This window comes from Oncorhynchus mykiss, chromosome 12, assembly GCF_013265735.2.
Source record: "Oncorhynchus mykiss isolate Arlee chromosome 12, USDA_OmykA_1.1, whole genome shotgun sequence".
Lineage (NCBI taxonomy): Eukaryota > Metazoa > Chordata > Actinopteri > Salmoniformes > Salmonidae > Oncorhynchus > Oncorhynchus mykiss.
The window spans coordinates 80,197,754-80,213,515 of NC_048576.1; the positions used below are offsets into that span (position 1 = coordinate 80,197,754).

A 15,762-nucleotide genomic window follows, 5' to 3' on the forward strand; every position below is an offset into this window, starting at 1 on the left:
GTAGGAGACTGGCTCACATTAAGATCCTACATCTGTAAATGTGTAGCAAAATAGAAAGACTGCAATTCGTTTGCTTTGTTCTGTCGCTGTGTACCTTGCTCGACAATGTCTTACACTGACCCTTTCAATATTAAATCCATATTAATTATAAAGTGTTGGAATGTAATAGAACACATAAGTATATTTGATACCTACTTTCTGAGTAAAAGTCAAATTAGTTTATTCATATTTAACAACTTTTCCAGGCCAGCTGTTACTGAGTAGACGCTGTAATCCTGCCGTCTACTTAAATACCCCACAATGACACACAAAACCTGAAATAGGTGGTCACTTTACATAGCTTGTAAACTGAGGCTTGACAGTCATAGGCATTATAACCATATGAGATTACATTCCATGGAAAAGTCAAATGGGTCAGTGTCAGTCAAATTCTTCATTGTTCATTGATGATATACTGTGTATGATCCTGCATCTGGAGCTCTATCTCTATGTTGATTCAGCCCAGATTGTGTAGATATGAGAACCCTTGACTAAAAATCAAAGCCACTGCATATCCACATTATGGATTCTATTCACTCATAAGTAAACCTCAGTGACCAGCAGAAATTGGGTAAAAAATTATGGTAGTGTACCCCTGCTCAGACATTGCACACATCAACCAATGGTTGCAAGCCACGTCATCGACTGTGCCTTTGAGCACCAGATTGCTATAACATATGCACTGGTGTAGAGGAAACCCCCGCTGCCCCCGCGAGCTATGGGGACCCATGCGCACCTATGTCTACATTTGAAAAAAAAAATTAATAAATCATTTTGACAGTAACCCTCTTTTTAAATTTCCGAATGTAGCAAGTGAAGTGTTTGTGTTGTCCAATCTACATGGTAGTAGGTGAGGCAGACAGACAATATAGTTGTTGTGCATCTAATTAGGCTATTTCTTAGTGGCGCCGGCGGCAGCCCTCCTTCCTCCTCACCTAATTGGCAATCAAGTTAAAAAATCTTTATCTGATCAAGCTCGTGCCAAATTACCCATGATAACCACATCAGCAAAGCAACCACCTCATCCTCCACTGACGAAACACCATGGCAGCAGCTAGCACAAGCAGCCTTCCAGTCCCGACAGTGAAAGATGTCTGGCTCCTCCTCTTCTTCCTCCCCTCGAGAATAGTGACAGTTCCTCTAGTGAGAGTGCCGGCCCTCCTCCTCCTCTCTAGAAAACCAAGCGGATGACTGCCAGAGACCAAGCGGCCTCGTGATAGCGACCCACCTTCTGTGAACACTGGTAAGCCTATGAGTGATGAGATGTGTAATATAAATAGTCTACCAGCTAAATACTGTATATTGCTATGAATAGGCTAGTAGGCTAGACTGCATTGTCTGCATAATGAAACAATCCCCAATAAGCTATTGTTTTGATGGTAGAAATAACTTATATTTGTTCAACTTCAGGTGGAATATTGGCCTCTGCTTACTCTGGAATTCCAGCTCCATTCTAGAGCTCACTCCTGCTGTGTTCCTAATGAGGAGGTGGGTGTTGGAGATGACTCTCTGAGAACTGTCAACAGCTGCTGAAACCATGGATCAATAAATCAGTGTTAATTCATCAGCATGCAATGCATTTCTAATGGGTTCGTAAGCTGATCACTGTTTGATGGAGGACAGATGGTTTTACTATGGCAGGGTAATTATAGGACTGGTCACTGGTTGATAAAACAAATGTGGGAAAATATCAACTCAATTTGAGACTTTGATAGATTGTCCAAGGTCACCAAGCATCTTGTTCTCATCAATATTTTAGTTTCAGTTGCTATTATACAAAAAGGTAAGATTGTAGAAAAAGCACAAAACTCCCTCCATTTATCCAATAGTGTGCGTGAATTGTGCGCATATACGCATGAATACAAACGCTTAACAATTATGACTCAGGGAATCCTCAGCCCGTATCCACTCCTGGGAACCCCAAGTTTTAACAAATATAATTAACAAGTAAGTCTTGGACCCAGCTCTATGAAAGTGTATAACTGTGTAAGTAAGTAATCTACTGAGAGCCGCCCATAGGTTACCCGTGTATGACCGGTGCACGCTGCTTTACTGAGAGTCTCCTGAACCAGACTGCTTACTTGCGCAAACTACGCGAGACTCCTGAGAGTTTGGTTCAGAGTGAGTGAGTGCGCACGCTATAACCCTAATTGTGACAGGTGTCATTACTCCATCAAAGGGTTCACGGTGTGTTGAGTTGACAGGTATAGGGGAGATATATATATTTTAAGACAAAATAGAGATTTAATTATTTCAGGGACATTTTATTATATGAATATAAAGAATAAATAGCAGTTCTCTTAATTTACTTGATAAATCGTTGAAATAGGCTACCGATATTCAGCTGTATATCAGCTGCAAGATAACACAATCCACATGAAATCTGAGGTCGATAGATTAGTTTCCATAATGGAAAACAACATGTTTATAAAACGGCACCTATGCGCCATTGATCTTTAATATAAATACAACAAATATAACCAATACTTTCGACAAATACGGTAGACTCTGGTTACACGTAATACTGACTTTTTACAATAACCTACATAATTGAATGGCACCTCATATACATAAAATACATTCCTACACTCGGTAGTGCATACAAAATTACAAAGTCATTATAATTTATACTTGAAAACAGTTATTTCAGTTCGAGCAGGCGCATTTGCATTCGGTTATCATCGGGTATTGAACTGGTATCCAAGTACATTTGAGGCCCCCTTTCTTCTGTATACATCGCCATCTCAATATCGTAAAATGGGTCGAGTTTGCTGGTTTGCAGACCATCCCCTCTGGAACCGAACATGATCTTTTGCTTTGACAGTTTCCCACTCTCACATAACGTGGCCAAAATCTGCTGCCGAGGTCGTTCCATGTATAAATGACGGGACAGAACGAGAATGACCACAGCCACTGCTGCAGCCTCCGTTTAAGTTTTTTACTGGGTTTGTGCTTCTTGCCAAACTGTACGTCAAAATCCATTGCTTTGATTTCATTCGGCATCACTCCACTGGGCTTCTGTTGAATGTCCAAATCGTCAAGCTCATCGTTGCCAGTGTATTTATCCTGTGGTGGTGTAATAGACATCAAGCGACTATCAAAGTCCCCCAATACACTTTTCAGTTCGGTTTCATTGAGGTCCCTCTCTTTTGGGTCAAAGACAGGATCTGGGTCCTCTTTTAATTCCACAAGTGGCAAACTGTCACTCGGGATAGGACGGAGGAGGTAATAATGCTGGCATAGCCCTTCTTCTATTATAAGTCCGAGGGACAACATCAGCAAGTACATTGCTACAAAATGCTGTGATTGATCCATGTCCGTTACGCACAATAAGACAGTATTAGAGGATACAGCTAAACAGGTAGGCCTAGGCTACTCTGCTGCGTACAGTTGTGCCCGGTTCTTGCGGAGTGCGCACCGGCTTGAGTTACATCCAGCCAAATTTCACTTCTTGAGTGTTGGTGTCCTTAAAAGTCAGACTGCTTACTCCATAACAAACGATAATTGATTGAAGATGGTAAAGATGAATAGTCTCTTTCGTAAAACAAATCTAGATATAGGCAGTGTTTCCTTTTTACGCACGAATTCAATACATTGTATGAAATGGCTCTGTGACAGCATCAGTGGCATCAGCGGTTCTCATTCTTGTGCGCTTTGACGCGTGATTCCAGTTTCAAGTCCTCCCCTCTGAGGATCGGCATGGTGTTTCGTTTTCTTTTGCAGGACGCTGAGAGAGAAACCTGCTCCCTCTGATATATCCTCCACGGGTTGTGATGGATATATTAATTACATCTGAATGTGGGTTTGTTGTAGGAGATCCCCGAAACCTCCCTCAATCAAGAGGCGGGGATGGGTTAGGGAGAGGAGGGGTCCGTCAATTTGGATTCTGATCGCCCTCTGTCGGAATATCTGACTACTTCTGCTAATTTTCCATTGATAACAGAGGGGGGAAATTAGCTAGAAGCGGTGAACAACAATTAGAACTGAATGTGAGGGGCCATAGCCACTACTATTTCTATCAATAGGCCAACAGCTACTATTCATTTTGAGAGGTTAGCCTACTGGCTACCCTGTACAAATACTGCTGAGGATTTTACAAAAAAGGCTTACTAGGTTATAAAACAACAGGATATAGAGATATTATTTGTCATGAGGAAAAACATGTTAAATACTCTATATAATAGCATCCTTAAATGACACTCATGACACATACACTCAATAATAATACCAACACAAAATGCTTCAAATGTTTTGAATTGTTGTGAGCAAGTAGAACATAGGGAGAGACCTTATAAAGAACATGACTGAACAAACAACTGTTTATTTTTCTAATGAAGAGTGTTCTCTTTGTTGGCAGGGACAATATTTCAGTGTGCAACCATGTCACAGGGAACCTCTCAATAAACCTTGGCCAAAATAACTCCCAAATAAACAACTCTCACTAAGCAGCAGCCATGGAAAGTATCACCATTTGTAAACCTGTCTACCCTCAAATGCTTGGAGAATCATTCCTTGAAAATAATTTAATGGAAGAACTGACTGGCTGCTACATCAGCCATAAAGCATTCACTTAGATAAATGCATCTCTGTTTCATTTTGAATGAGCTAATTCACACACGCACTTCTGCGCACCACTCATTTAGTTTATGGTCAAATTATGGTGAAAAGTCTGGAAAAGGTCACGCTTATTTTTATTTTTTGAAACAACAATTGATCAGACTATTCAGGCATTCTTGGGCATTGGCAATCAGGCATTGACAAGGTTTAACTTGTTGTGACAAATCCCCATGTATCTGAATACCGGTGTTGAAATGATGCAGCGATAATAGGTAAATACTGATGAATAGATACATAATCATCTAGAAGCAATATATTACAATGATTATAACATTCAATGGTCTAGATACATGGTAACATCTATGGAATACTTTAATCTATGCAATGAAATTCATTGGAGAATACAGCTGCATTAGAGCCAGCAAAGTGACATTTCAATATGGTTCTCATTACATTATGGACTTATTGCCAGCCCTCATTTCATGGTGAGTTGTTTTTGTTTCTTCTAATCCCTTCCTACTGTTTTATCACAGGAAAATTGTGATAGTTATATATTCACCTTGAAAAGACAGAATACTTTAGACAGACGCCTGCTTAATTGAAGAGTTTTTATTCAAGTAGGCTAAACCAAAGTCAATTTCCTCAGCTAGTAAAACAGCCAACATAATTATCATTTTCAGGGTCTGGTCCTTGAAAGGTACAAAGGAATAACAACTTTTGCTTAAGGATATGCATTCAAAATGAATACCTTTAGGTTCTGCATAGGTCGTTGTACCCGTTCCTGCTGGTTTCTCATTTAGTGAGGCAAACCAGACCACTCTCTTGGCAGGCACCTTATTTTTTTTATATTTTTTTAACTAGGAAAGTCAGTAAAGAACAAATTCCTATTTACAATGACGGCCTACCCTGGCCAAACCCTAACAACGCTGGGCCAATTGTGTGCCACCCTATAGGACTCATGATACAGCTTGGAATTGAACCAGGGTCTGTAGCGACACCTCTAGCACTGAGATGCAGTGCCTTAGACCGCTGCGACACTCAGGAGCCCTTAAACATAGGGAACAAGAGAAGGCCAGCTTAGTTAAACCATTAAAAACACACTAAGAGTGATTAAGAATGGACCTAGACTTTCCAGTGTCATTTCTTTTATTGTGGTTGTATTAAATTATTACTTTCTCCTACAGTTGAAATCGGAAGTTTACATACACCTAGCCAAATATATTTAAACTCAGTTTTTCACAATTCCTGACATTTAATCCCAGTAAAAATTCCCTGTCTTAGGTCAGTTAGAATCACCACTTTATTTTAAGAATGTGAAATGTCAGAATAATAGTAGAGAGAATGATTTATTCAGTTTTTATTTTTTTCATCACATTCCCAGTGGGTCAGAAGTTTACATATACTCAATTAGTATTTGGTAGCATTGCCTTTAAATTGTTTAACTTGGGTCAAACGTTTTGGATAGCCTTCCACACATTCCTCCTGACAGAGCTGGTGTAACTGAATCAGGTTTATAGGCCTCCTTGCTCGCACACGCTTTTTCAGTTCTGCCCACAAATGTTCTATAGGATTGAGGTCAGGGCTTTGTGATGGCCACTCCAATACCTTGACTTTGTTGTCCTTAAGCCATTTTGTCACAACTTTGGAAGTATGATTGGGGTCATTGTCCATTTGGAAGACCCATTTGTGACCAAGCTTTAACTTCCTGACTGATGTCTTGATATGTTGTTTCAATATATCCACATAATTTTACATCCTTATGATGCCATCTATTTTGTGAAGTGCACCAGTCCCTCCTGCAGCAAAGCACCCCCACAACATGATGCTGCCACCCCTGTGCTTCACGATTGGGATGGTGTTCTTCGGCTTGCAAGCCTCTCCCTTTTCCTCCAAACATAACGATGGTCATCATGGCCAAACAGTTATATGTTTGTTTCATCAGACCAGAGGACATTTCTCCAAAAGGTACAATCTTTGTCCCCATGTGCAGTTGCAAACCATAGTCTGTCTTTTTTTATGGTGGTTTTGGAGCAGTGGCTTCTTCCTTGCTGAGCGGCCTTTCAGGTTATGTCGATAAAGGACTCGTTTTACTGTGGATAGAGATACTTTGAACTGGTTTCCTCCAGCATCTTCATAAGGTCCTTTGCTGTTGTTCTGAGATTGATTTGCACTTTCGCACCAAAGTACGTTCATCTCTTGGAGACAGAACGCGTCTCCTTCCTGAACGGTATGACGGCTGCGTGGTCCCGTGGTGTTTATACTTGCATACTATTGTTTGTACAGATGAACGTGATACCTTCAAGCGTTTGCAAATTGCTCCCGAGGATGAACCAGACTTGTGGAGGTCTACAAAAAATGTTCTGAGGTCTTGACTGATTTCTTTTGATTTTCCCATGATGTCAAGAAAAGAGGCACTGAGTTTGAAGGTACGCCTTGAAATACATCCACAGGTACACCTCCAATTGACTCAAATGATGTCAATTAGCCTATCAGAAGCTTCTAAAGACATAATTTTCTGGAATTTTCCAAGCTGTTTAAAGGCAGAGTCAACTTAGTGTATGTAAACTTCTGACCCACTGGAATTGTGATGCAGTGAATTATAAGTGAAATTACCTGTCTGTAAACAATTGTTGGAAAAATGACTTGTGTCATGCACAAGGTAGATGTCCTAACCGACTTGCCAAAACTATAGTTTGTTAACAAGAAATGTGTGGAGTGGTTGAAAAACAGGTTTTAATGACTCCAACCGAAGTGTATGTAAACTTCTGACTTCAACTGTATCAAGTTATTGATATTTGTTATGAATATAATGGACATAGGTTTTCCAGGTACTGCATTATTAGTTACACTTTTACCTCAGTTGACTGTTGAAAAGAAAGATGAACTGAAAGCATAAGACAAGAAAAAACTGTTATTCTCTGTACAATGAGAAAGTTTAAGCATGTTCTTGTTGTTTCACAGAGTAAACTGTATTATTCCTGTAGGACATGAATCAAAATGTGCATTCTGATAGTACTAGATCAGTGTTTTGTTTTTTACTGATGACTGTTTACTGTGTTTGCTTGAATAGGGCCCACAGCAAGAATGATCAGTATGCTCAACACAGAAGTGGTCTAAGTCAGAGCACCTCACTACTAGACAATACAATCTCTTGACACTCCCACTCAACCGGTGGGGGAAATAATTGTGTAGTCTACTCTGGAGGCACTGGTGGGGGGCACAGATAGTTGTCATAACTGATGGAAACAGTGTGTGGTTTCAATAAAATGAAATTGTCTCAGAAAACAGTCCATTTCACGTGGCGCTCTTCCGACACAGCACCTTTCACAATGTTTATCTCGCGCAATCCCATTTTCACACTCCAGGCTAATTGAGGCCACATTGCTGCTGAGTAAACACAGACATGAAATGGGTGCTATTTTGTTTACTCTGGCACTCTGGTGGTGTGCAATTTGGTAGTTTGTTTAGCACTTTTCCCATGTTCCTCCTGCAATCCAAGAGCCCACAATCACAATAATCACACTTACTATGTGCTTTATTTCAACAAATTGCTAGGTTTCACTAGAGCAAGGTGAGATCTTTCCTCACAATGTTAAGCCTTATCGTAGATGGTGTTCTTTCATGTCAAACAAGGCCACTCTACTGCTCGAGCAAAGCCGTTAGAATTTACAACACCAATCATTTGCCGGTTTTATGTAGTATACAGATGTCAATCCTATTTCCGTGAATCTATTATCATAAATATCCAGATATGTAGTCGTTATACATTACCATGCATGGACAATACTGTTCTTTGAAGGCACAGAACCATTAAAAAATATATATATTTTGTTTAATTACAGAGAAAATTGGTAGACACATTTTACCCGAGTCATCACTTTCCATTGTCTACATGAAAATGTGTCTAAAGCATGTTAGAAAACTCTCTAAAACACCAACTCCTATTACATCACAATCACATTCTGAATCATATCTCTACACTCAATTCTTGCAATTTTTTTTCCACTGTCCCATAAATCCATATTTTTGTTCTTGTTATAAACAGCATCATTCAAAACATGGATTTATGGCACAATGGAATGTTTTTAGTGCAGAAACATAATTCCAAATGGGATTCTGATGTAACATGAGTTGGTTTGGAGTGTTTTCTAATATGCTTTAGACATATTTGCATTTTGCATTATAATTAATGCCAAGTGATGACTCAACAAAATGTGACAACCAATTTTCACTGTAAAGAAACAAAATATCAACTACAAGCACAGAAAGAGTGAAAATAAGGCCAGGTGGGTGAACTTCCCCTTTAACAGGCTCTTTAATTAACAGCTAGCCTTGTTTTCCCACAGGTTGTGGAGTTGAGGCTGTTGTGTGTGTTCATTTCTTTTCATCCCATAAAGTTTTCATAGACAATAGCATTTTATCCAAACAGAGTAATTAACCAGAATATAAACCCAGGCCTATTTCAATCTCCGAACCAGCCTCGCTAGCTATTCAAACAAATTACTTAACATAATGTCTATTTGGGTTTCAAAACAAATAGAGTACTTTTACACAGTTAGTTTGGGCCTGTAAATGAAATCGTTAAGAAATTATGAAAGGCAATTGTGTCATTATTTCCAGAAATGATCAATAAAATAAACAAACTTATGCTCAGATTTGGTAAGATACGGGCCTGGGAAAATGATAATGCAGTATTGTAGGCCTACTTATAATCCAAAGCAAGCTCAGTACCTCACAACTAACATATTACATCAGAGCGTCATGGATGGTGGAGGGCTTAAGGTTCCATTGAGCTCAGGAGGTGAGCATGAACTCATATGTCATCCAGGCTAGCAGTGTCCTCAGCTGAGACGGAGGAGGACTGATGGTTCTAACAAGCCAGTTACACAGCAAGTGCACTGGGCTGTGATGCAGCCCGAAGGCAGTGGTCAGCTCTCAGATAGCAGCCCCTTTAGTATATGAAAAATAAATACTTTGGCTTTTGATTGATGATTCAGCAGTTCATCAATCCACCATGTCACAGAAATGGAGCGTGAACAACAGCACAGAGAGACGGTGGGCATCCACTGTGGCTACCAAGATATTTAGCACACGTCAAAGACGGCTTTTCAGCACCGCCAAAGCCAGCGTGGTGATCCCATGTAGTAATCAAGGTGGATTTACACGGTTCATCAGGACAAAGCTGCAGTGGCTGGGCTGGAGCCTCCTCTATGAACTAACAGGCTGGGGGAGTTGGAGACAGGATGGGGAGCCAGTCGAGAGGGATCCCAGTGTCTCAACCTATAACACAGGGTGCTGTGTTTGCCACCCACCCCCTTGGTCTCAGACTCTCAGCTCCAAATTCACACATCATAAATCAAGATGACCTTACATTAATGAATCCCTCTCTTTGCTTTATAGTGGTGCTTTTGCAGCAGTGCTAGGATTCATTTCATGGATGTATTCACTCCCTGATAGCTTACAGGGGGGCAGGTAGCCTAGTGGTTAGAGTGTTGGGCCAGTAACCGAAAGGTTGCTAGATCAAACCCCTGAGCTGACAAGGTAAAAATCTGTGGTTCTGCCCCTGAACAAGGCAGTTAAACCACTGTTCCTAGACCGTCATTGTAAATAAGAATTTGTTCTGACTTGCCTAGTTAAATACAAAATAAATACAAGTCCTTTATAGCAGATAATCTGTTGATCATCAAAGCTGAAACATGTCTGAGTATAATTGAAAAGATCCATACCAGGCTTCATATTTCCATTTTGAATGTATCATGAGAGGCGCTAGGTAGTAAGAAAATATGAGCTGTAATTGTCCAATGTCTATTTCTGTACTAAATAAGTATTTTAAGTGTTTTGTTTGTGAAATAAGGTTGTTCTCTCTCTGTGGGAGGTACCTTTCAGTTCACAACATGGAAAAAATAATCAGCTCTTGATTTTCTTTGTGCAAATAAATAAGGTTGTTTAAATGAAAATCGGTAGTACAGTATAGTTTGTGTGAGGCTTGCACTGCTCCCTGTGACATCATCAGTGTTGGTTGACTCATGAGCAGATGAGTGATGCACACCGTTTTTTCTCTCCTCTTCTCAAAGTCATGTTTAGTACAGCAACTCTCTTTCTCTACCTCTCCCTCTTTCACTGGGGGGCGTTTGGTAATGAAGCAAGTGTTTCTATGCAATACGAGGGGCTGTCAGCTCTGCACACAGCAGACCTCTTTCACCTGCCGCAGCCAGGAGGGTTGGACAGCGGGCGTTGAGCCAGCCTGGCCCGGCAGCAGCAGGCCCCTTCCTCTACCTATGGATGGCCAGCTCAGTGATTTACACAGCCTCCGCCCAGTGGTGGCATGTCCAGTTGTGTACAGAGGGTTGGTGCTAATTGAAAGTTGGCAGTGGATTTAAAGCCAGTTCAATGTCTGTACTTTATATTTCTAAACACCTGGTCTCATGTAAAAATGAAAGAGGTCAATATTCTTGTCACTATATGAAGCGTTAACATTAGTACTGAAATACAACTATTATAATGATCTCTCTTAAGCTAAGAATAAGAACTTTACCACTGTTTTGTTAGGACTGTAAAATGTATCAATGGAATGACGTTTGTTTTGATAGCAAGAGTCTTCTAAGGCGGTCCTTGGCTGGTTTACCAGTAGTGAGGTTGAGATAGGAGACCCTGCTCTTGACAAGGCCAGACTCAAGAACAGAGAAGTGAAAAAGGAGAGGAAGGCAGTGAGAGGGAGACAGACAGCAGAGGAGGGGGAGTGTACTGGGGGCTTGGGCAGCAGTGGTAGCAGCGACTGTTACAGAAGGAGTTAAAGTGAGACAGTAAAGTGAATCCAGATGTGCTGTTATTATTAATATCTCTGGCTGATGAATGGGAAGGTAAAATTACAGGCGCCAGCCAGGGAGGCCCGGCGCGCTGCCCTGCCACCCAGGCGCGTCCCAGCTCACCTCACCTCCACGGCTCCAGCGCTAGCCTAGCGTCATGCTCCCTGTGATCCGCAACGGCAGGCAGACGCTCCGAAGGCCTCCACGTGGTTTCAACACGTCACACAGGCAGAGAGCAACAGCCTTAACCCCAACTCAATCTTCAATTTCAAAACATTGAACACCGTGATTGATATTAAAATGGAACGATTTGAGAGGTAGATGATCCTAAGCATGGTGAGGCATGAGGAGGACCAGACACAAATCTGTAGTAACAGACACCGGGGGGTAGCAAGTTACTGCAGAAAGGGGCTAAAGAGCTGAGACTGAGATTTAAACAAGCACCCTTTAACGATAAAAGCTAAGAGTTCCACTTCATTGCCTTTGAAATCCAACTGAGAAAGCCTTTACACCTCTGGTTTGTACTGTAGGAAATCTATAATCACTCCTAAACGGCTTTATTGGTACTATTGGCTCTTCACACCTCTCTTTCTCACACCGTTTGCCTTTGAATTGGTGTTGATCTATAGTGGTCATGTAAAGCGGTAACAAACAGACACAGAGAGGGCAGATTTCATAGGGTGAGTTCTATGGAGGCAGGACCTCTCTCACTCAGCCCATCATCATAAAAAATGACACCAGACAGGGCAGTTTATGACAAGTTCCTACTGCGGTTTAATCAAAACCTATAATGCCAGAGTCATTCCTGAGGGCTGGCTGGCTGCTGGAGTGTGGAACTGTCAGCTCAGCTCACCGCTCTGTCACAGTAGTTGTTTACGGGAGCAGCAGGAGAGCCCAGAGAGGAGGGGAGGTTGCTCCTGAAAGACTGACACAAGGGGGACTGGTGGGGGAAGCAGAAGGGGAGAAGAGAGGGAGGGACGGGTCGGGGTTGAGAAACGAGTGTAAATCCACTGGGGAGATGGAGCCTGGTTGGCTGCAGGGGCTGTTGTTTTAACCATCAGGGGAGTCCCTCTCGGGTTGCTGTCCCCCAGCCGTCCTGGGGGAGATCACAGCGAGCCTCCCTGTCGCTGTCTGCTCCCTGCACCCCGCATGGGGCCCCCATCTCTCCACATCACAGCTTAGAAGAATGTCTCATGCGGTCTTACTTTCCCCCTTTGTGCATTTTCAGCGCAGGGATACCAGACACATTATGCTTAATGACTGGCAGTGGTCGCCAGAGGAATGGCTGTTTTGTTGCTACTGCCAAGAGTGTTATACAGTATGCAAACGTCAGGGAACACCCCTATCCCCGCCCCCCTCTTATAAACTGCCCCGTGGTGTTGAATAGACTAGTAAAGTAGTAGAGAGCTGAGAGACAGACTGGACATGGTTTGGGCTTTTATCATGGCGGGCGGTGTCGCTGTGCGCACCAGGGAGAGCAGATTGTATGGGGCTATTCTCCACGGTATAGAGGAAGAAGCCCTCAAAAGCACTCCACTCTCCCCCGCTGAACTACAGGCAGAGACAGCACCTCTGTGTCCAGACAGAACTGAACCAATAGCTACATGAATAATGGCCACTGAAATAGTCTATTTTCAATGACAATAATACACTTAAACCAGTTTATGGATGACCATAACTTGAATGGGTCCAATGTGATGTAAGACATTTAAGATGGGTGTATCATGACCAGGATTGAATCCTCTACAATGGCGGTGAATTAGTGAGAACAATTCCAACAGGAAAATGTTCATTGATTTCAGATTAATGCACTGTAACTGAGACTTGTGGGTCAGACTAAAGTAATTTTAAGGTTGGATTTCTAGTCTGAAAAACGAGCAGACCTTTTGAAATGGCTGGAGTCAGTCTGATTAGACTACTCCCCAAGGAGAAATTTCCACCCTTCCTCCACAAATATCATGTTTGCATTTAATGTAATATGCTCTCTGTATGAGGTGATGTTTCAGAACTATATACATTACCAAATTATATAAACATTTAACATTGACCAGCTCATATTTTAATGCAATGCAGAAAGACAAAACTAGCACAGTGTTATTTTGGTAAAGGCAAACCTAGACTGATAGATGAAGTGTTGTTTTGCGACATGGTGATTCAAGATGTAAGGACAGATTGTCATCAAGGTCCAGTGATGAAAAGAGACACAGAGATCAGCAGGACAGTTCACCAGACTGTTCACCAGACATGTTTTACAGGACCGCCACATATAATCTTTCACCTCATCCCCTCATGGTGTTTGGAGGACAGTCTAAATTAACACATTTACACGTGACTTCAAATGTGTTAGTTAAGTATACATCTTTCACCAGGTGGAGTAAATCCAGAAGCTCGGTCAGATAGTAAGCTTTGGGGATCAAAGACATTCTCTGTCAGCATGGCTGTTTGACTGTGAAGCCTCACTTGAACCCCTGAATAGAGGGAATCCTCTATGAGATACAGACAGAGAGGGGATCAGTGGTCAGCTCAGGGAGGGGAAGAGGGGGTTGAAAGCAAACAGCCCACTGCCAGTGTGATATATGTTTAAGCCCATTGGGTGTAGAGCAGACACCCAGCTTAAGATCTTTAACTTGTCTCAGGAACCAGGATGGTCGATCCCTGCCGACTCCGTGATTCAAGCTGTTGCGTTATTAAAGAAAAACAAAACCCACGGTAAAACGCCCATATGAAGGCTAAGGAGAAAGCGCTTTCTGTCTGCAAGCAATTCTGTAGTCATAGAAATAAATGATTTTTTCTTCCTATTGCAGGAAAATATATGATTGCATGATATGTTGTTTTAAGGAGACGTAACATTTTAACTCAAAATGATCTTTAACAGTCTATAAATGTTTGTATAACTGTCTGTCTGAATCTTATATCTTGCATAATCCTGTACATCCTTAGCTAGCTATATTTTAAAGGGCTGAATTATGTAACCTCTGTCAGGGGTTCTATTGCACAAACCTGACAGTAGGTCTATCAAAGTATGTTCTGTCTGGAAGTATTGAATGTCAATGATGTCAATACATTTATTCTGCCATCAGCTTAATCATTTTTGCCAATGTCTTTTCAAGTCATACTCTGGGGTGTGATCAAGACAATCTAGAAAATCAGCTCTGTTTGGGGGCAATATTGGTTTGAGTATAGGAAGTAAGAAAATAGAGGCTGAGAGAGAGATACCCTGGGCTCTGACAGACCATGTTTAAATACCAGTCTGACACCAGCCCAGCTCCGCAGTGTGACTGAAACTCTGACTCGCCACGCTGTAACATTTAATTAGGAGTCACTCGGATTACCTGTGCAGCCATTCCAGAGACTCAGCTGAGAGGCTCCCTCACCAGGAGAGGACTGAAAGACCACCCATTCCCTCAAGAGCACGTCTTGTGTTGTTTCTGTAAATTATTTTAATAGCAGGGTACTGGGCTTTGTACAGGGGGTCAGGTCTGGGTGGGTTGACTGAGTCTGACGAGGTACGCCACCCGTTGACAGACAGTGGCTGAGCATTTCATACACCTACCTCATTCGTTCATATCAATGTTTTATCAAACTGAAATAGAAACTCTATATAGAATTTCTGCATCAACAAACAGATTTGGCTGGTGAGGACAGATGAGCGAGTGTGATGGGTGAATGGAGCTGGGTGGAGGGCTCTGTGGTAGGGTTGTTAATATTGTCTTTATTAATCTGATCGGGCAGAAACCCATTACCACATTGACTTACGTAACTTATGTTATATTTTCTTTAACAGAGCTGGATATATACCTTCATTTCTTGAGCCCTGTTAGGACTTGGGATCCTCTACACCCCAAGAACTGACAGTTTGGTTCCAGTCTGGCGTTGGCACTGAGAGGGGGTGCCTGGGGTGCTGGGGGCTCCAAGGAGATGACAATGAGTGATGTGCGGCTAGTCACTCAGACACAAGGCTTGGCGTCTCCCAAGACCTTGGAAAGAGAACAAACACAGAGAGGTCAGACAAAACAAAGTGCTGTCCATCCTTGTCTCTCAGAACCCTACTAAATAACCAAAGCATCACAGGCAAAGCTGGTCCCCAGGTCATTTTAAATCCAGCTCAGAGAGGGGACAAGTAGAGACTAAACGGCTGAGATAATGAGATTGCCATTAGATTTAGATTTTAATTATAGACATTACAACATATTGATATTTAGGTGCAACACTATTGAGACACATTCCATGTTTATGAGAGGCTGTCCTCTGGTTGGTCAGGTCTCTAGGTGTTCTGTTCCCTAATGGTGACATTAGATATCTCAATGTGTATCACTGTTGATGTAAGTGTGGTTGCACCAAGTCCAGCAGTAATCAGCTG

The 15,762-nt window shown here is 41.8% G+C and overlaps 1 protein-coding gene across 1 annotated transcript; it reads right to left on the reverse strand.

The window, feature by feature from the left end:
- Window positions 1–2,284: 2,284 nt before the first annotated feature.
- Window positions 2,285–3,810, reverse strand: LOC110538563 (noggin-3-like). The gene has a single exon (XM_021625455.2). The coding sequence runs from the start codon at window positions 3,352–3,354 to the stop codon at window positions 2,686–2,688; it is 669 nt and encodes a 222-aa protein (XP_021481130.1). The 5' UTR covers window positions 3,355–3,810; the 3' UTR covers window positions 2,285–2,685.
- Between the last annotated feature and the right edge of the window lie 11,952 nt (window positions 3,811–15,762).

Excerpts from the sequence above, each read along its gene's own strand:
- LOC110538563 (XM_021625455.2), bottom strand. The coding sequence starts at position 3,354 with ATGGATCAATCACAGCATTTTGTAGCAATGTACTTGCTGATGTTGTCC.